At 35.8% G+C, this 22,366-nt stretch overlaps 1 protein-coding gene across 2 annotated transcripts in view; it reads right to left on the bottom strand.

Moving 5' to 3' along the window:
• Window positions 1-22,366, bottom strand: part of LOC150088092 (CXXC motif containing zinc binding protein) — a 209,712-nt gene that overhangs the window by 86,935 nt on the left and 100,411 nt on the right. The window contains exons 7-8 of one of the 2 annotated variants that reach the window (XM_090369334.1): window positions 16,763-16,915; window positions 10,834-11,611 (exon numbers count right to left, since the gene is read on the bottom strand). In XM_090369334.1, the coding sequence (XP_090225460.1) occupies window positions 16,838-16,915 (78 nt within the window). In that variant the 3' untranslated portion in view covers window positions 10,834-11,611; window positions 16,763-16,837. Of the gene's footprint in view, window positions 1-10,833; window positions 11,612-16,762; window positions 16,916-22,366 lie in introns of those variants that run through there. The other variant, XM_090369335.1, reaches the window with a different exon arrangement.

The raw sequence follows: 22,366 nt of genomic DNA, 5'->3' as shown, positions 1-22,366 counted from the left end.
CATTGGTAATGACATATGATGCAAGAAAGCAAGCTTATACAGCATCAGCCAAAAAAAAAAAAAAGAAAAAAAAGAAGAAAACTTTCCATTTCACCTATCCATTCTCTTCAAATGTTTGTCTAGTTCTTCCTTGAATTTATTTAAGCTATCAACTTCACAATGAAAGATGGAAGTTTATTCCAGCAATCAACCACTAGCTAGCTAAAGGCAAATTTTTGCACATTTATTCTGCAAACATCTTTCCTCAATTTGAATTTTTGCTCCCTAAAGTGTGTCATCTGAGCAAGAGGAAAAATTACATCAGCATTGAGCTTGCGCAAACCATTTAAAGCCTTAAACACCTCAAATCAGATCAGCTTTCAGGCACCTAGTCTCCATACACTGTAATTTGCAGAACTGAAGCCTTTCTTGGTAAAAGCCTTTGTTCCCTTCACCAATCTTGCTGCCTTTCTCTGTACTCGTTCCAGCAGCTCTACATTCTTCCAAAAGTGAGGCCTCCAGACCTGTATGTAGTACTCAAGGTGTCGCCTGACCATTGCCTAATACAAAGAGATAATCACCTCCTTATTGCTGCTAGCAAAATTCCTGTATCAATGACAAAACCCCATGGGCTACTCTTGCAGCATGTTTGCACGGCTCAGAAAACTTCATATCTGACTGCACAATTACCCACAGGTCTTTTTCATTCTTCACTACCCTGAGTGTTTGACTTGGTGCATTATAGCCTTAGATGCTAATGTGCCGTAAAACTCTAAAACAAACAAACAAACAAACCCTGAGTGTAGTAACACACAGCTCGTACATTACTCTGGGGTTATTGCTACCCATATGCAGTACTTTGCATTTGTCAATGTCAAACTTCAGTTTCCACTTCTCAGCCCATCTGCCTAACTTTTCTAGATCCTGTTGCATTAGCATACTATCTTTAACAACCGCGTGAACCTTTGTATCACCTGCAAACTTGAACATTAAGCCTGATATACCTATCTTCATCAATATCATTGATAAATATAGAAAATAACAATGGGTCCAACGGCAAACTCTGTGGGACTCCATTAATAACAGTAGTCCATGAAGAGCAGTGTCCACTGATTACCACACTCTCTCTTCTTCCCATTTAACCATCCCTTTATCTATAGCAGCAACGTGCTCTTAATGTCACACTAATCCAATTTCTACAGCAGTCTTTTATGTGCAACAGTATCAAAAGCTTTCCTGAAATCCAAGTATATGATATCAAAATTATTTTTTGCATTTGGTACCTTTGTGACCACAATATAGTATCTAATAAAATTTGTGAGACAATATTTCCTCTTAAGAAACCCATGCTGTGTCAGAACTATAACTGCAGTCTTGTCTAGATGATCCTGCATTACTTCTTTAATGAGTGACTCCATTATTTTCCCTGGAACAGAAGTTAAACTAATAGGTCTGTAATTACTCATGTCACCCTTTGATCCCCCTTTGTAAATTGGCGATACATAATGGACCATAGTTAGCATTAGCATAGGCACATGATGCAAGAAAGCAAGCTTATATAGCATCAGCCAAAAAAAAAAAAAAAACCCTTATTTCACCTATCAACTCGCTCCAAATGTTTGTCAAGTTCTGCCTTGAATCTATTTAAGCTATCAACTTACAACGACAGATGGAAGTTTGTTCCAGCAATCAACCACCCGCTGGCTAAAGGCAAACTTCTGCACATCTATCCTACAGCCTTCTTTCCTCAATTTGAATTTATGCCCTCTCAGGCGATTATTCTGAGCAAGAGGAAGAATCCCATCCATATTGGGCATGCTCAAACCATTCAAGGCTTTATACACCTCAATCAGATCACCTCGCATCTGCCTAGTCTCCAGACCCTGTAATTTGCAAACCTTAAGCCTTTCTTCGTAAGAGCAACCCTTTGTTCCATTCACTAATCTTGTTGCCCTTCTTTGTACTCGTTCCAACAGCTCTCCATCCTTCTTAAAATGAGGCCTCCAGACCTGTATACAGTACTCAACGTGTGGCCTGACCACTGCCTTATAAAGGGGATAATCACCTCCTTATCCCTGCTAGAAAAATTCCTGTATATCATTGACAAGACACCGTCAGCTACTCTTGCAGACAGTCTGCACTGCTCAGAAAACTTCATATCTGCCTGCACAATTACCCCTAGGTCCTTTTCATTCTCTACCACTATCAGTGTGGTACCACAGGGTTGATATGTTACTCTGGGATTACTGCTTTCCATATGTAGTACTTTACATTTGTCAATGTTAAACTTCATTTGCCACCTCTCAGCCCATCTGCTAAACTTTTCTAGATCCTGTTGCAGCAGTATACTGTCATTAGTGTCATTAACAACCCTGCCAACCTTCGTATCGTCTGCAAACTTGGACATTAAGCCTGATATACCATCATCAATATCATTCATAAATAGAGAAAACAACAATGGACCAACACTGAACCCTGAGGGACTCAACTAATAACATTAGTCCACGAAGAGCAGTGTCCATTGATTACCACTCTGTCTTCTCCCACTCAACCATCCCTTTATCCATAGCAGCAATTTGCCTCCAATGCCACACTGCTCCAATTTGTGCAGCAGTCTTCCATGTGCAACAGTATCCAAAGGCTAAATCCAAGTAAGATCCAAATATATGATATCAAAGTTATTCTTTGCATCCAGTTCCTGTGTGACTACATCATAGTATCCAATCAAATTAGTCAGACAAGACTTACCCTTAAACAAACCCATGCTGTGTCCGAGCTATAACTGACGTGTTGTCTAGATGATCCTGCAATGCTTCTTTAACCAGTGCCTCCATTAATTACCCTGGATGCCTCCGCAGCCAGGTGGGAAGGAGCAGCAGTGTGTAGCACACGCTTCCTGACTAGGCAGGGGTTTGAGCCTGTCTCCACCAAATACAGAGGATGCGGAAAGGTCCTGAAAGAGGCCTCTGAGGTCGGGAAAACTCATATCTAGGAAATAAACTCATACACCGACCATTGAACAAAATTTACTGTAACTAAAATTTTTACAAATAGTATAAAAACAAATTATTTACAATAAACTAATAATTGTATATTGCGGAATACTAAAAACTATAATAAACGATCGTTTACCATAAAATAAGCTAAAATATAAAATTAAAAGTGCTAAAAAACCTGGAGCTTTCGAGAGCGTCAGCTCTCTTCTTCAACAGTAATGACTTTCTGCAACATCTCCTTAAATGAATGAATGAATGGAGGACGCTATTATTTTGGATTGTGCACACGGATACTGGGAGCGTAAATGGCTCGAGGGTTTACGGATTGGTTCATCCAGTAAGAATACCATGAATAGAGATAGAGGCATGCGTATTCATCCTATTTTTGAAACAATTGTATTAAGTTCGGATGAACGATTTTATTTGCCACGTACCCGAGACATTTCCGCTTCCGGTTTTGACCATGTGCCGATTGAACCACGTGGAGAAATACCACGTGTGGAGGTACTGTGAACCTGCTATTTAAGGAGATGTTGCAGAAAAGTCGTTACTGTTGAAGAAGAGAGCTGACGCTCTCGAAAGCTACAGGTTTTTTAGCGCTTTTAATTTTATATTTTAGCTTATTTTATGGTAAACGATCTTTTATTACAGTTTTTAGTATTCTGCAATATACAATTATTAGTTTATTGTAAATGATTTGTTTTTATACTATTTGTAAAAATTTTAGTTACAGTAAATTTTGTTCAATGGTCGGTGTACGAGTTTATTTCCTAGAGATGCGGAAAAGTCAGGGAATGACCACCGCATATCCCGGAGCAATATGGCCTTAGTTGCTAATGCTCCCAAACAAACAATTACCCTGGAACAAAAGTTAAACTAACAGGTCTGTATTTACATATCTCCCTTTGATCCTACTTTGTGGATTGGAGGCACATTTGCACATCTCCAGTCAATGGGTACCTCCCCTGAGTCCAGGGATGCTCTCATAATTATGGCTAAGGGTTTGTTTACTTCCTTTGCTGCCTCCTTTAATATAACTGGATAGATTCCATCCACCCCAGGTGCCTTTCTTGTGTTTATCTTCAAAAATTTCTCCTCCACTTTATTCTCTGTTATTACAAGATTATCTAGCTTACTGCCAGAGTTGAATACACCTCTGGCATTCCCCTACCTGAATAACTCCTCATGTGAGAATGTCGATGCAAAATACTCATTTAGTTTGTTAGCTACCTGAGTAGGATCATCAACAGTTGAACCATCGATATCAAGTGGACCAATTTGATTCATCCCCTTCTAGAATTTACATAAGTAAGAAACTCTTTCCTGTTTTTCTTTGCATCCTTTGCCAAAGATTTCTCGTAATCTGCCTGCGCCTGCCTAACCTCCTTTGTAACTTGGTTTCAGACAGACCAGCTTATATCTATCGTAGGCTTCTGTGTCACAAGTTAATTTATATGTATCCCATGCATTTTTATTCTCTGTCACATGTCTAATTAGTTAATCTGACATCCATTTAGGCCTAAATATTGAACAATATTTCTTACTTGGTATGAAAAGCCTAGTAGCTGTCAAGATTAATTCTTTGAATGCTTCCCATTTTGAATTTGCTGTTGGTAACATCATCAGTTGGTTCCACCGTACAGAATTTAAATACTGTCTCAGACCACCGTAGTCACCTTTACGAAAGCAAAAACCCCTCCCTTTACCCTTCATGGTAGTTACCTCTGAGTAAATCTCACTTCAGTACACTGTGATCACTGCCACCTAGTGGTGCCTTTATCTGCAGATTCTTGATGCATGAAGAATCACTACTGATAATCAGATCAAGAGTATTACTCCCTCTAGTTGCCTCCTGAACATGCTGCTGTAGAAAACAATCATCCAATAAATCCAGAAAAGCATTGCTAGTGTGTGAGTGACCAACCCACAAATTACAGTCAATATCTGGGAAATTAAAATCCCCCATTATAAGACACTAATCAGATTCATTAGGCCTATAACACCTACTCTCATTTTTCCTTTCTCAGTGCTTATGTCACACCAAACAGACTCAACATTGCACTGTCCACCCACATCAATTGGATGCACTCCTTAGATTTTATGTTTCTTAACTAACAGCATAACCCCTCCACCCTTCCTGTACTGTCTATCCTTTCTGCACACACTGTACTCCCCAAATTCCAGTTCCGCACTGCTTATGTCTGTGTGACACCAGGTCTCTGATATCCCAACAATATCTGCCTTTGATGTCTTGACTAGCACTTCAAGCTCATCGAATTTATTAACTATACTCCCAGCATTGGTGTACATAGAAGTATACATACACCTGTTTCTACTCTTAGTTACTTGTTCTACTATGACTCCCAGCAGTCCTGGAAATTCCCGTTGCCTTGCTTTCCAGGCTGCTGCTCAATTGCATTTCAATAGAAGTAATACAAGAATCACTTTTACCTCTGCCAGCAGCTACTGTTAATCTATTAGTCCGTAAATCCCCCCCAGCTATCAGTTTTCCGACCCACCTAACTCTGCCTCGATAGTATCAGCAAATATTCTTGCACCCTTTCTATTTAAGTGTATCCCATCCCTGTAGAAGCAGTCTCTCCTGTTAACAAGCACAGACCAGGCTGAGAAAATTTCTACCCCCTTGAGCCTTGCACAATCTTTCCAGGGCAGAATTGATCGACAAGGCTCTCATCATATACTCCCTATCGTGTCTGGGCAGAATTGCAGACACTTTCAAATTCAACCCTAACTCACAGCTTTTTTTTTTTTTTTTTTTTTTTTAGTTTTGAGTAAAAGGTTCAACAGATTCTCATTTTAGATTTTGTCTCATCTAATTAAGTTTGAATTATTCTCCATTTGAAAATTATTAAAATGGCAAATTTGCTCACTAAAAGTCCAACTTGACCCCATCATACTCAGATCAGCCAAGCTCCACAAATTGAAAGTTTATAAATTGAAGTATTACCCTGGTCCTCTTTTAACTTATTAAAAAAATTAAACTGAATATCAGCACATGACAAAAACTGAGATAGCTCTTGGTGAGGAACTGATGTTCTGAAGCTACCACCCACGCCCATCTTTCCCAGAAAGTAGTAGATATACTAGTTGTCTCCAATGCTGTGGGAATTAGACTTGTTTTCTTCACTCCCCAGATTTTAACTAACAACATAGGTGTAGGATAGTCTAACACCTATGTTGTTATCTCCATCAGATCAGCTGGAGAATAACAGCTTGGCTGTCATCACTTCTCCCTAATTACAGTCACTCTTTGAAATGATCACATACTACCCTGCTCAGTGGAAGAATAGACTGACCATCATCAGGATCAAACAAATGCTACTTCTGAGACCCGTAAAAGCTACCTTTCAAAGAAAAAAGCCCTGCTGAATCATAAGGGAAGTTAATTACTTGAATGGTGAATATACCAGTAATCTAATCTCACTGAATAATAAATACTTTACTTTATCTGTCCTGGTTAGGGGTCAGCAACATGGATGGAATGCTTTGACTTAGTACAGTTGGCACAGTCTGCAGGAGTGAGCCCCTAGTTCCTGCATATCTTGCTGCACTCTACTCTTGATTGTCATCTTTGGAATTGCCTCTTCTCCTTCGACCTGGAACTTGGAAGCTAAGAACATGCTTGGTAATGTGGGTAAACGTGTGGCACTGGACGTGCTCCACCATCTAAGTCTGTTCTCTCTAATCTTCAAGTTGATGGGTGTAGTTTTATCTCTTGTCCCACATCTTTCTGCCTTCTCACTCTCAGGGCTATTCCCAAATTCCACCTTAGCATTCTTGTTTCTGCTGACATTATAGCTCGTTCTTCTTTTCTTCTGACAGCCCAGCACTCTGAACCCCATAACATAGATGGCCTTACCACCTGTTTGTACATTTTTCATTTCAGTTTAGTTGCCATCTTGCCTTTGAAAACACCAGCCATTTCCCGCTGCTTGGCCCATCCAGATTTTGTTCGACTTCAGATGTCCTGTTCACAGCTGCCATTTGTATCTAGCACTGACCCAAGGTACTTGTAGTTGTTAACCCTATTAAGCTGTATTGCCAATGCTGAGAGAGCCATCTCAGTTGTCAAAGCATTCCAAGTATTCTGTTTTGTTCCTGTTGACTTTTAGACCTTCCCACTCTAGAATTGTTACCCATCTCTCTAGCTTCTCCTATACTCTCTCTCGCGATTCACCACTAAGCATGACGTCATCTGCAAAGAGTAAACTGTCAGATCCATTGCTCTGAATGTCTCTGGTTAGTGTGTCCATTATGATGATGAATAGAAATGGGCTAAGGGCAGAGCCCTGGTGTAAGCCGACGTTAACAGTAAAGGCATCACTAACTCCAGCTGCACTACGTACTCTAGTTCTACTATCCTGGTACATATCCTGGATAAGCTTGACGTAGGTCTGAGGAACACACCTCTTCCTCAGACACTTCCACAGAAGACTTCTGGGTACTCTGTCATAAGCCTTTTCTAGGTCTATGAAAGCTAAGTGGAGAGCTTGTTTCTCCCTTGCTATAAATATTCCATTGTGCTTCTCCCTTCATAAAGCCAAGCTGGTTCTTGGTAATCTGGTCTTGCAATTTAACTCTGGTTCTTCTTTTGACAACCCTCTCTAAACCACTTCATTATCTAGCTCACTAGTTTGATGGTTCTATAGTTGTTGCAGTCTTGTATGTCTCCTTTCCTTTTATATATCGGCACTATAAGATTCTCCCTCCAAGCATATGGTATCTTGGCTGCTCTCATTTTATTCATTAGCTTCGTCATAAATGGGACTCCTCTCTGTTCTAACCCTTGAAAATTTCAATGGGTATCATGTCAGGTTCTGCTGCCTTTCCTGGCTTCATACTATGCAATGCTAGCAAAACTTCCTCCTCCTTTATATCCTCAGCATCCTCATCATAGTCATCTAGCTCCTGTTCTCCAGCAACTGTTTCACTATGCATGATCCCTTTGAATAAAACTCTTTCCATCTCCTGTTTACATTAACCACAGAGGCTCACATCTGGTGAGTATGGGCTTGGCACACCCAGGGTCTTGAGCTGGATATCATCATTCTTCTCTTTCTTGGTGATTCCCTTCTACTTCTGACTCTCTCTCTCTCTCTCTCTCTCTCTCTCAGGGTAATTCAGAAATTTTTTTTTTTTTTTGGCTGGTGCGGCATAAGCCTCAGACTTCCTTGCACCATATGGCTAATAATAACAACATCTGTTTTCGTAAGAACCTTACCAGTCTGATCTTTTACTACTCTTATTGCTCTTATATCCTGCTGTTTGTTGAACCATGTTCTGACAATCTTGAATATCTTCAATTTACCTTCCTTAGTGTTCATACTATTATACCATTCTTCCACAGCTCTGTCCCTAGCTTTAGCTACTGCCTGTTTAGCTTGTCTTTTCTTTTCCTTGTACCTATTCTTGTTTTCATCAGTTCTGTCACTATGCCATTCTTTAAAAGCTGTCTTCTTATCCTTCAATTTCTTTGAACCTCTTCACTCCACTACCAGGTTTCTCTATGCATTTTCTTTCCTCCTTTGGGCTTCCCTAGAATTTCTTCTCCTCCCTTCATAATCTCTATCTGGGCCTTGTTCCATATTTGGTCCACAGTCATCAGATTTGGATCCTCCTCCTCCTCATTGAATAATAAATATCCCCATTTAAAGCTGGAACAATAAATCAGCACTGGAAAGTCTCATACTTCAAAGAGTCTGATAGCCAAAGTGCGGAAATGCTGAAAATGTACATAAAGTAGAAATTCAAATACCCAATGTTTGTTCCAGATCTGCTGTACTATCAACACAATTGTGGACTAATGTTAGAAAATTTTGGTGGCTATGATATCATATAATTTAAGAAGAATATGTACTTCTCAAATATGTAATCAACTATAAATCAATAAAGGCAATATCAGCAGAAGTGGATAATTTAGTTTTTAAACCAGCTGGCTGCGCAAAATTTCCACACCAGATGTTTCATAACCATAAAGATGTGAAGGCATGCAATTAATGCCTTTCTATGATAGCTGAGTAGTATATAACAATGATTATATAATTAGTATATCAGTAATTATTTAAGATTTTCAATGCAAATGTAAGGCAAAGCATGTTTCATGTAACTAGCTATTTTACAATACCATGAGATGATCTAAAATTATTCATATATTTAATAGAAAGTTATATAAGGGCTACTTGGAGAATATTGAAAATCTAAGCACTTCAACCTGTATGGAGTGAAATTTCTTTAAAATTCTTAAAGAAATATAGATAATGCTCAGATGCTTTTCAGTACTTCCTGTTTCAATGATTGAATTACATCAACTTGTTATTGCATCTTATTATTATTCTTATTACATCAACTTCACACAACCATGTGGGTGACAAAAACAGCCTTCAGATTTTGCTCTACACAGCTGAAGTGCTTAGATTTTTTGGTATTCTCCATTTTGATTTACCTGCACACCATGTCACTAAAAGAACAAATTAAACTACTTGCAAAAAAATGTGTAACAAAAAGTAGTAGCCAAAGTTTTTGTAAAAAATATAAGTGCAGAGAAGAATATGGTGTAGGTTAGAATTATTCTATCTCTAAAAATAAAGACAAATAATTTTTAAAAAAAACTTTTTGATTGGGTTACTAAAAATTATGTATGAACTATAACAGGAGAATACTGATGATTTAATTAATGTAAATAGTTACAATTATCAGCAGTTCAGTGACTCATTTAGATAAGATTTCCATAAAATATTTTTTGTAAACTTGTATGCAATTCATATATGTGCAATTTTATTTATTTCATTACTCAATATGAATAGCTATACTTCAGGAGATTACTAACTAGGTGATTCTAAGACAAAACTGTTATACAAATTTGTTTCTCATTTTCAAGTGTAATTGAGATAAGAGCATTTATACACATGGTTGCTATTAAAAAGTAGTTAAATGAAAAGTAAAACATAGGAATTCATAAGCATTTCTGATACTGTTTACAGTAGATAATAGTAGGTGCAAATAATTTCTTATACAGCATAATTAGTAATTTTACATTAATATCACCATTATATCACATTTCAGTTATGCCAAATGCTAAACAAAATGGCCAGCCTTGCATGTGTCCAAACTTTGCCTTTATAATACTTTCAGCATTTCTCTGTAAATAAGTAGACAGATCTATGATTCAATACAAACATTCTTCCCCTGTCTAAAACTTTTACTACAAAAAGTTCATGTGCCCCCTAGGAAGAAATCAAGGGGCATCAGATTTAGTGACCATGGTAGCCAGGCTTGTGGATTACACAACCAATACAGTGATTTGGACAGTGCTAATTCAGATATTCTATTACCTTGCTGATTGATGCAAGGGAGTACACCTTCATGTTTTTTAGAGAAAAAAACTGCCACTTCCAATATAAGACATTCCTCTTCAGGCATTATTAAGAGTGTTTGTTATCTAAGAAATTGTAATAAGTTACAGTCAGATGTTCCTCAACCTGACTTGACTGACTGAAAGTGCTATAACTGATAAAATAAACTGATCTGATGTTTAGACAGGGTCAGAAGAAGTAGGAGCAGGGAAAAAAATGCTCATAGGTCTGAAATTCCTAAGAATGGGATAAACATTCATGTGACATTTTTAGCCCAAAATCACCTAAATAAAAACCACCTAAAGTATGGCTATCATTTTACAGAACAGTCTGTATAGCAAAAGAAGAAATAAAACAGATCTAAAAAGAATGAGATAAAAAGTTTATTTTCAGATTTTAATACCAACAGCCATAAAATCTTGGATTTCAGGTTAGGTGTTCTGTACAATTATACACACTACACTCAAGACAAAATAATCTCATTATTTTCATGATGTCCTCATAATTATCTTCAGTTCATTAAAAAAAAAGGCCAGACTCTCCAATCTAGAAACCCTGGGCTGCACAACCACTGGTGCTAGGATTTTCCAGATTTAAAAATGACAACCATTGCATAATACTCAATATTAAAATTTATTTCTTTTAGCTACATTATACATATTGTTGTTGTGTGTGTAATGTAACACATTAAACAAAGGATGCAAATTATTAAAAAAAATGCAAATAGCATAGCAGCATTTATAACAAGGAAAGCAGCAAAAAACAGGACTGATGATTGTGGTTTATCTTGCATATATATATGTGGTTAGCCTATAAAGTTTAAATTATTTTGGCCCCAAAAATAGTCCTATGTTTAATTATTTTCCCATTAAAAATATTCCCATTTAAAAATTTTATCCATCTAGGTTCATTTTAGTAATTACATTGACAGTATCTGCATAATGTTTTTAAAAGACTGCACATCAATTTCCCATAATACTACATGTAGGGTTACCAAGCATCTGGATTTCCTCAGACACAGATTTTTCACCTGTTGACATCCGGATTCAAATGAACTCTGTACTTTTAATTATTATTATGGCTGATTAGGGTCATATATGTTGACATGTCAGTTATAATGAAATTGGAAATTATGCTAACTGTAGTAGCCATATAGAATATAAACAGAAACATATATATATTTTTTTTTTATTTAATGCATCTTAACACAAACTGATGTTTATTGTTTCCTCACATTCTGGAACAAGAATGCATGGTGTACACCTGTTAAAAAAAAGTTCACTTGTCACATTTGATTTTTTTGGCAAGTTGGCATTCAGTACTTTGGCTTAATATTATTTGTTAATTATGAATTCATATATACTAAATAATGGCACAATAATAAAAATATCTTTAATAAATTTAACAAATACAAGAAAAATTTTAATATAAAATATGACTCATGGGGCTTCAACAACATCAATAACCCTCTGGGTGGAAAGTGGTGGGGATGGAAACCTTGTTCCACTCCTGTATGGTCGTAGCTAGTCCTTTGCTTGAACTAAAAAGTTTTAGTTCTAGCTCTCAACTGTTATTCTGAAATATCTCAAACATTTTTAGGTAGATTCAGACCTAGGCTGTAAATGGCAGGTTCACCAAATTTTTCTCCTCAAATCATAGTTTCTGACCATGCTTTGTGAGTATTGTCATGCTGATAAAAATATGGTTCCAAAGAACTGCTATGATGCAAATAAGGCAGAATTATTCAAGGTGTCACCAATAGTTAGCTGCATTCATGGTTCCACTGATGAAAACAATGGACAAAGTCCAAAGCAACAAAACAGGCCTGTCCAATCACAATAGTACCACCAAACTGTCACAGACATTCTCTCAGGTATGCCAAGCTGGACTCGCTATCTGGGAATCTAAAAAGCTGATATTTAGGTGACGCCTGAGTCAAGTGAACTGACTTTCAACGAAGTCCAGTCATTCTGCAACAACCAAATCCTCTGCTTGCACCTTCAACAATGGTGGGACTATTAGTAATCGCCATGTGTAAGTCGCAAAGATATCCCAAAATTTGGTGTACATGCAAGTATACATGCACCTATTCTTACTCTTAGTTACCCTAGCACATCCCATGTACAGGTAATTCTCGACTCTGAGTTAATTCGTTCCTAGCGCATGCTCATAAAGCAGGAATTAAATCCCATAGACAATGTTAAAAATAGGGGTTACGTTCTCAACAATGAAATTAGTTATCTAATTAATTTATGTTTAAACAATGATTGATTTATCCAAAGAAATTAAAATGTAGCCTGTAAATCAAGCAAATTATAATAAGAAATTATTTATGACTTGCAAATTTTAAAGAATGTTTATTCTTCATCATCGACTAAATGCACACTCGTTGATCACTTATTACTGGCTTGGCACTTGTTGGTTTGTTGCACAAGGAGTCGTCTTCTTCATAAATGCTTCAAGAGGCATTTGTTTCCAAGATAATCTTCTATTTTCTTTATAAATTTCAATAGATGCATAAGCATTTTTTAACGGAAAGCACAAATTGCAACTAACATGATTTGCGTAGAGTAACAAGTTCACAAGCTTTAAAAAAAACAAAGGAATGAAGAGAAGATTCTGAAAATTTATTTATGTTTTTTATACGATCGAAGATTTCAGTAAAGGGGAAACACATTTCACCATAATAACGCAAAAAAAAACCCACACAATTCTAGCTATCGGTATTTTCGCAAATGCAATAACATAGAGTTTACTACCCGTTTATAATTGCTTGCAGTAACAGAAAAGCCTAATAAACCAGAAAGTGCAATTGTTTTTTGGTCGTGACCTCCAGAAATGTGCCTTAGAAAAAATGTCACAAAGGCATTCAAAATTGGTTCTTATAACAGAACGTGTGATAATGATGAAAGTGTAATGCACTTTATTGATTTGGATTAGTACTAATACAATTTGCACTATAAAAACGACCTTTTAGAGAGTTATACAGCAAAAATTTCAGCTTCCAAGGTTGTGGAACGAATTGCCAAAAACCAATGTATTATTGGGTTTACATTACGATACGATGGTGTCTCTGGAACAGATTAATATCTTAAAGCTGGGTACACTGTATTGTATAGCTACACACGAGGTTTGAAATGCAGTATTTATAAATGTTTAACATTCATTTTCTGCAATTAATGTTAATATTTTCGATTTTGTTGATACTTGATACTTTGAAAAAAAAAAAAAAACTCGTAAACCCAGGAACTCGTAAAGTGAGAACTGCCTGTATTTACTTGTTCCATGATGATTCCCAGCAGTCCTCGAAATCCTCAGCATCTCCTTTTCCAGGCTGCTGCTCATTCCAAAAGAAGTTTTTTTTTTTTTATTTGGCTGATGCTGCATCATTAATGGTTTATTTCAGACAAGTTTGAAGATAGTTCAACAGTTATTCATAAACAAAGAACTCCTGCCTTAATGGGTATGTAAAAGATAATGTATGTCTGGGCCACAGAAAATGCTCATGCAGTAACGGAAATGCTGTTGCATCCAAAAAATTGCATGGTGTGGTAAGTTCATTCTGCTAGCACTGTTCAACCCATCTTCCATGGCAGCAAGTACTGCCCAATATTTGAAAGTACTTCAAGACCACTTTATTCCAAATCTTGTGAATATAGGAGTTGAATTTAATTGGTAAATGTAACTGAAATCACGGCCACTGTGGAAGGATCATATGTTTTCATATGAATGAGGTCTCATATCAGAAAGAATGTTATAAATGAATTGGTTCATATAATTAGAAGCACTTTCTATTCTTAATACTGAATAGAAGCAATTTAAACTAGAGCACCTTTTGGATGAATTTTTACTCATAATATATTATAGTACACTAGTGTGCAAAACTTAAGGACCAACACTATTTCTAATGGTTACAACCACAAAAAGTTACTTAAGGTACTCTTTACTGATGAGAGTAGATTCAGTCTCAGCAGTGATTCTGGACATCAGCTTATCTGGCGAGAGGTTGGCACACGGTATCACCCCGCAAACATCACCAAAAGGGATCGATATGGCAGTCAAGGTGTTCTCGTCTGGGGAGACGTTATCTTGGATTGACATACACAACTCCAGATACTGGGAGACGGTACTGTAACCAGTCCATGCTACTGTACTGAGGTAATCCTTCCCCCATGTGCGTCTGTTCCGAGGTGCCATTGGCCCCAAGTTCATGTTTATGGATGATAATGCCACACCACATTGCACTGCAGCTATTGATATGCTTTTGGAAAGTGAGGACATTGTTTGTATGGATTGGCCTGCCCATTCCGCCAATCTAAATCCCATCGAATACATGGACGCTCTGGGGAGACGCCTAGCGGCACATCCACACCCACCAGAAAATGTTCACCAGCTGAAGATGGCACTGACAGAGGAATGGACGATGTTACTGCAAGAACTTATCAACAACATTGTTCTAAGTATGGACAGGCAGTGCAAAGCCTGCATCAACATTAGGGGTGGCCATATCTCCTACTGAGAACCACCTCTTCCCTTAGTTCCATCTTTGGCAGTGATGCATCTGTATCATGGCAGCCAGTGCTATGTTGCTATTTTTGAATAAAGTCCCTCTGTACCGTTTTGTTTCCATTGTTGTGTCGGTGTTGATTCCTTCATCATTTCTGTACCTCATGAGGTTCCTTTGGTATGCTTTTCCCATATCCAGGACACTCCTATGAGAAGCTACATGTGAAAATCTGACTGGTCTTTAAATTTTGCACAACAGTGTAAAATTAAATATAAGTTATACAAAACATTATTAAGAATTTCTAATTATATCAAAAGGCTACTTATCTTGCCTGATTCATAATTAACAAATATGATTTCTAAAATTTGTCCTTTCTTGCATGGATCTTGCTGTTCTCTGAGCCCACAAATTCCATCTCATTTTTCAAATGAAAAAAACTTAAGTGAAGTAACATTTTGACAGATACTTTGTGGATATACTTCTGAAACCCTGACAATGTTATTCCAACAAAACAGTGGGAGAATTTTCCCATCTGCCCCCCTCTCATTTCTGTGGGTGGCAGAATTTAAACTGGCTAGCAAATGCAATAGTTTTGATGCTAACATCAGAATGAACTTTGCTATGAACCGCTTTGGCACTGCACTATTTTTAAACAGTCATCAGAAGGAATTTCATTCCTTACTATGAGTTGCCTTAGTATTGCACTACCATCCAAGTTCAAGTCATAGCAATGTCTCGTTTTTTAAATAAATGACAGATTAACCTTTTGACAATACCATTTGTTTAAAAGCACAGCAATACCAAGACAACTTAAAAATAAAAGCAAAGTTTGTTTTTCTGTGAGCATTAAAACCACTGAATTTACTAGTAAATACTATCAAGCATAAAATCATTAGTAGTATTAAAACTAGTTAATACAATCAGTATTTACTAATTTAAATACTGATGGCTACAAAAATCAGAGAGAGAGAGAACAAGGAAGTCCTATTCATAATTCTGGAAAGGCCAATATAGAATTTGCTATTTTATAATTTCAGAATTTTTTTTAATTTATGAAATGGTTAATTTTATTTTATAATTAGACCAAGAAGGAAATCTGTGGAAAGGAGAGTCTCTTTTCCATACACCCTTCAAGTATGCTCAAGCATATACAATGCATAAGATAGCAATAAGTAAGAAGACTAGTGAGAAAGGGGAAGGACATTTTTTCTTAAAAAAAGTATCATTGTCCACAATAATAGTGGCAAAATAAATTTGACAAAGTCTGCCGAATAACTTGAAATGTTTAAAAATGCAAATAAGGAAAAAGGCCATTTTACTTCATATATAATTGTGTTGTGATATAAAAATCTCACAATGTCAAAAAGACTATAATGCACAGAAGACATAGTAATCTTACTAGCAACTACACCGCTTTCTATACACATTTAAAACAGGTTTTTTTTTTTTCCCCCAAAAGATTTATAAAATAGTCATGTTTTCTCTTTTTTCAGATATAATAATGTGTACTATATATGTAAAAACTGAAACTGATATCAATTAACAGGATTTTCTTTGGTGAAAAAGAATGCAATGCCAAAAGAAACTGATAATCCAATACCGGTTGGTAGCTTGTCTGGGCTCCTAGAATCAAAAAGATTTAAAAGTACCAAAAGTCATAGGCTGAACTAGATTTAATATTAATTTTTGTTTAATATTGGCATATAAACAATATGTTTATTAATACTGTTGCCAATACACAGTATATGAAAAGAAATTAACACATCATAATCTTAATTGTCTTTTTAAAATTAAAGATTTCTTGAATTCCAAACAAATTGAAAATGAGGAAATTATAGCAACTTTTAAAAACAATGGAAAAATAACATCAAATAACATTTAAATATTTTAATAACATAAAAATTTACCATCAAATGACTTCTGGAGAAAACGCTGCCAATTTAGAAAAAAAAGTATCAGGTGTCATCAAGGGAAATTTCAAATCACACTTTCACAAACCTGTATTCCAATTCATATATACCGACAGAAGTTTTTGCATTTTCATCATAATCTGCCCATTCCTGAAATATAATCAAAATAGAAATAAGTAGATAAATACATGCTTATGCTAGAGAGAGAGAGAGAGAGAGAAAAGTACAATATACAAAAAATGTAATTCATTTCAATCACAAGCCAACCAAAACATTAGAAAATAAATCCGACTGTTCATCTTTAGCAGTTATTGTTGGTTTCAAAGCACATTAGTACCTTAGGCCATACTACATCACTTTCAGTAGTAACTGCAGTAGTAATGCAATCATGGTATAAAGCATTTAAGTGATAACGGTCTCTTTTGATTTAGAATCAAAAGAGATACCTACATCTTTGAACGGTTTTAATAAAATTTTAAATGAATAGTTTTACATATTCCCAATTAATCGGCATTGGTGTTCCTGGTTCTATGATAACAAAACAGTGCCCCTGTAATAAACAAGAAGTGACTATTAAATAAAGAGATTGCACGTGCAGCTGCTCCACATCAAGTGCCACCTGTGAAAAAAGGAACAGCAGTTGACCTTGCAGTGAGACAGGTTTTTGTTACTTTGCAGTTTGCCAGAAAAATGACAAACAAAAGAAATGAACAATGAATCAATGTCAATTTTTTTGCAAAAATAAAGAAAACACCAACTGAAAGTTATGAGTTGTTACATCAGGTTCATGGAGAAGATACAGTCTGTCCTCGTATAGCACGATAGTTGTGTTCCTAGAAACTCTCATGCAATGCAAAATTGTGCAATATAAACAACAGTCCCTATGGGAAAAGTGGGGTTAGGTGCCGACCACCCAAGATTGAACACACATTTGGAACCAAAACATTACCAAATACAATAAATAATCGGGTAATTTTAATCGTTATAAAAAATAATATAATATTTTTTTATTATACAATAAATAATAAAAAATATTTATTTTTATTATATTATAAAAAAGTATTTTTACGAATAAAATACGTATTTTATTCTTAAAAAATTTATTATATTAAATAAAATAGTCGTAATAAAATACTTATGTATTTTATAATACGTAAGTCGTAATAAAATGCTTACGTATTTTATTACGTAATAAAATATTGCTACTGCTTTTGCTTCTATCGTAAGCAAACTTGTTTTTTGTTTGATTTTCTATCCAAACAGATGACAGCCATTCCATCTCTTCCAATTCTTGTGTCTTAATCTAATGGATTTTAATTACACTTTGAGCTGTTCCCGCAATGAAAGTTGTTTTTATTTTCTCCGCATTCTTTGTAATTCTCGGCGTTGCCTCATTTAGGTCTGTAGCATGCGCAATATATCACATGGTCTTTCATTTCGCTCAAAGCGTTTCACAATTTCATATTTTTTTTCTCTATCGACAGAGGCGGACTGGCCATAAGCCTTACCCGGGAAATCCCGGTGTGATTTTGGCCATAAACTGTAGTATGAGGCCACTATAAATTTTCCCAGGTAAGAATTTTTGATCCAGTCCACCTCTGTTTATCGATATTGTTTTTCTTTTTCTCTCTGAATCTGTAGTGTCTTCACCAGGACGCTTCCTTTTCACACCTTTTAAGCATTTTACTCATTTTTTGGGAATAAAGCACAATTACAAAACGAGGAAGCACCCTTAATACACATAAACAAAGCTGCACGCTTATAGCAACTGAATAAACAACACGGTAAAGGCCGAGATACGCTATTAACACCTCACATTTTGCTAAAGCACATTTCTGGGGGTTACTACCATAAAACAATAAAAACAATTTCCAGTTGCGTTTCTGCTAGTGGAATCTGTTATAAACTGGTAAGTAAACTCCATCTAATTGCATTTGCGATTACAGGCATACCTCGGTTAACGTTACCTCTGATAACGAAGCTTCGATATAACGAAGTCGGCAATTTCAAGCCCCATTTAACATAAAAAAATATTCCAGTTTAATCACATGAAATCTAAACAAACTGAAGAAATTACGGAAACCTTTGGGGCTTCTCGTGGTTGGTTTGAGAAATTTAAAAAACGGGCCAGGATTCATAGTGTAAAATTAACAGGAGAAGCTGCAAATAAGTTTCCAGAAAAACTAAAGGAAATAATTGAACGTGAAAATTTTCCAAATTTAGTGTTCAATGTTGACGAAAGCGGTTTGTTCTGGAAACGGCTACCAACAAAAAGCTTCATTTCTATTGAAGAAAAATCAGTTGCTGGGTTCAAAGCAGCCAAAGACCGTTTAACGTTACCCTTTTGATCAAATGCCTCTGGCGATTATAAATTAATAGTTTACCATTCAGAAAATCCGAGGGCGTTAAAAGGTATCATAAAAATGAATTTACCTGTAATATGGAAAGCAAATAGAAAAGCGTGGGTTACCAAGGAGTTATTTACTGATTGGTTTGTTAACCACTTTTGTCCTGAAGTAAAACGGTATTGTCAAAAAAAAAAACAACTTTGAAGAAAAAGCTCTGGGACATCCTACTGATCTTAACACGTTGGACACATGCATTCCTGTCAAAGTTGTGTTTCTTCTAGCAAACACAACTTCCCTGATTCAACCATTGGATCAGGGAGTAATAGCATCATTTAAAGCTTATTATCTGCGTCGAACATTAAGCAGTTTAACTGAACTAGAGGATAAAGAGGAAATGACAGTTAAAACTTTTTGGAAAAACTACACCATTAAAATCGCAATTGAAAACATTGATAGTTCTTGGAAAGAAGTCACTAAGAAATGCTTAAATGGAGTTTGGCGCAAAATATGACCAGAAGTTGTACTAGAAGAAGAAAATAACATCCAAGAAATTAGAAATGAAGTTATCCAGATGGCTCAATCAATAGGTTTCGAAAATGTCGATGAAGAGGATGTTAGGAATTTATTGAATGCAGAAGATGATGGTCTTTCAGTGGAAGATTTAGAAAACCTTGTTAGCAACGAAGACAAAGATAATGAAGACGAAGTTAAAGAAGTTCCTGCCGAAAAAGTGTTAACAACCAAAGATTTAAAAAGGTGCTTAAATGAATTTTTTTTAGTGAAAATGATCCTGATTTAGGAAGAAGTGTTATTGTTAAGTGATCAGTGTTAAATGCAATAACTCCGTATAGGCAATTGTTAAATGAGAGGAAAAAAGCATAAACAATCAACTTTAGACTCATATTTTAAAATGTGATTTCACTTTGTATGTAAGTTGACTGTTTATTTAATAAAACTTTTCTTTGTTCGAAAAAAAAAGCTTTTCATTTTCTTTACGTAGGAACGTATCCCTATTCTGGCCATAGTATTTTTACCTCTGAAAACGAAGTTTCGCTTAACGAAGTAATTTCGTGGAACGCATCCTATTCGTTATTCGAGGTATGCCTGTATACCGATAGCTGGAATTGTGTTAGTTTTTACGTTATTATGGTGAAATGTGTTTCCCCTTCACTGATATAAAACATAAATACATTTTCAGAATCTTCTTCATTCCTATCGTGTTGCGTTCGGTTGGGGTGATTTCGTATTTGACTGCCATTTCTTGTAAATATAAAGGCGAATCGTGCATAAGCGAATTCGGTTCGTGCTATATAAGATAACATTCCCCTATTTATAAATCGTGTATGATCGAATTCGTGTAATGTAAACACGTGTTATACGAGGACCGACTGTACTATGTCAAGAGCTGGAGTGTTTAAATGGCATAAAAGATTTTTAGAAGGAAGGAAGAATGTGGAAGACAATGAACAACCAAGACATCTGGCACCCATGAAAACTTATGAAATTGTGGACTGGGTAAAGACATTGATTAGAAGTGACTGTTGTTTAAGCATCAGATCTCAATATGGACAAAGAAACAGACAAATTTTAGAAAATTGGCTGTTCCAGTACAACCCTGAAACTAAAAGACAGTCAATGCAATGGAAGTCAACCCCCCGCCTCAAAAAAGGAGAACACCAAAATCAAAACCATTCTTTTTGTTTTCTTCAATATTAAAGGATTTATGGCTGAATATGTCTCACCAAATCAGACTGTCAATCAAATACGCTACATTGTAGTTCTGACAATGCTGCATGAAGAAATTCAAAGATTCAATCATCCTTCCACAAATTGTGGAAGGATGATTGAATGAAGGAATTGAAGGATGGTTAGATGGTCCATTGAGACAATGCTCCAGCACACAATGCATTCTCTCTCTCTCTCTCTCTCTCTCTCTCTCTCTCTCTCTCTCTCTCTCTCTCTCTCTCTCTCTCTCCAGTTTTCTGGCCAAAACACAAATCCCTGTGCACCCTACTCACCAGACCAAGCCCTTTGTGGCTTTTTTCTCTTTCCTAAACCAAAAAAGTATGCTTAAGGGAACCCATTTTCAGTACACTGAAGACATTCAGAAAAAAAAAAAAAAAAAAACAACCAAAAACTGTTAAAAGAGCCAGAAGATGACCTCCAGAAATGTTTCTATACTTGTAAGAAATTTATCGAACAGCATGTGCAAGCCTGAGACAATTATTTTGAAAGGAATAACTCATAAAGTACAAAATATTTCATTACACTTATTTTATTGCAACAGTTTCATTATTTAATAGCCACAGCTTGTATTAATGATAATATACAACAGGGGCACTGTTTTGATATCATAATAATAAACAGTAAACATTTTATATTTAGCAAATGGAGTTGGCAACAATGGTTTTATGTAACTTAATGCTATCAATTCTTCAAGATTATCAGAAGATCTAAGGCACACAAAAGGCATGCCCATGTTCCATTATAACTATCAACAATCTGAATTGGAAATGGCACAGGTTGTGTCTTGTGACCCATGTCATTTTAAACCACACTGCACAAAAGGGAAAGGAAAGGTAAGGGAAAATCATCACTGGCAGCAACAATACACTTACAAAAGGTTTTGCGAAACAGAAATCTTCTGATCATTCTAAGTTCAAGCAAGGAAAATATTGTGCACTATTCATAATGAATTGTTTTTTGAAAAATATTGTTATTCACCAAGAGAAAGTGAATTATCCACATAACTGCATTACAGTAATAAAACTTTTTTTTTTTAGCATTATGCTTCAGTACCTTTGCCAATTCCTTAATCACGTACATTAACATTCCATACAAGAGAGAAAGAACAGTGTACAGCCTGCAATGCAATATATAATTGCTTAAATACATTTCAGCACACTGATATCAATACGTACATACATACATACCTACCTGCTTGCCTAAATATATTTCTGCACACTGATGTCAATACATACATGCCTAAATACATTTCAGGTATTGACATCATAAACAACTAAGCCAACTACCACTCCATGTTGACACAATTATTGCAAAGTGATTATAAATGGTGTCCAAACTCAAATATCTCCATATTATTTTTATTTATCGTGTGATTAAATCATTTTCTAATATAAATGGCCTCTTATTTTTCTTTTGATAAAATCCTTTTCATTCTCCACAACAGTGAAATTACTTTTATTAAAAGACTTTTTATAGATGTGTGTTTTGCAGTTTGAAGTTTTATTCT

Source organism: Mastigoproctus giganteus, chromosome 3, assembly GCF_048544385.1.
Source record: "Mastigoproctus giganteus isolate SK-2022 chromosome 3, ASM4854438v1, whole genome shotgun sequence".
Lineage (NCBI taxonomy): Eukaryota > Metazoa > Arthropoda > Arachnida > Uropygi > Thelyphonidae > Mastigoproctus > Mastigoproctus giganteus.
Note: the sequence above shows the minus strand (reverse complement) of the source record. Positions and strands in the feature narration are given on the sequence as shown.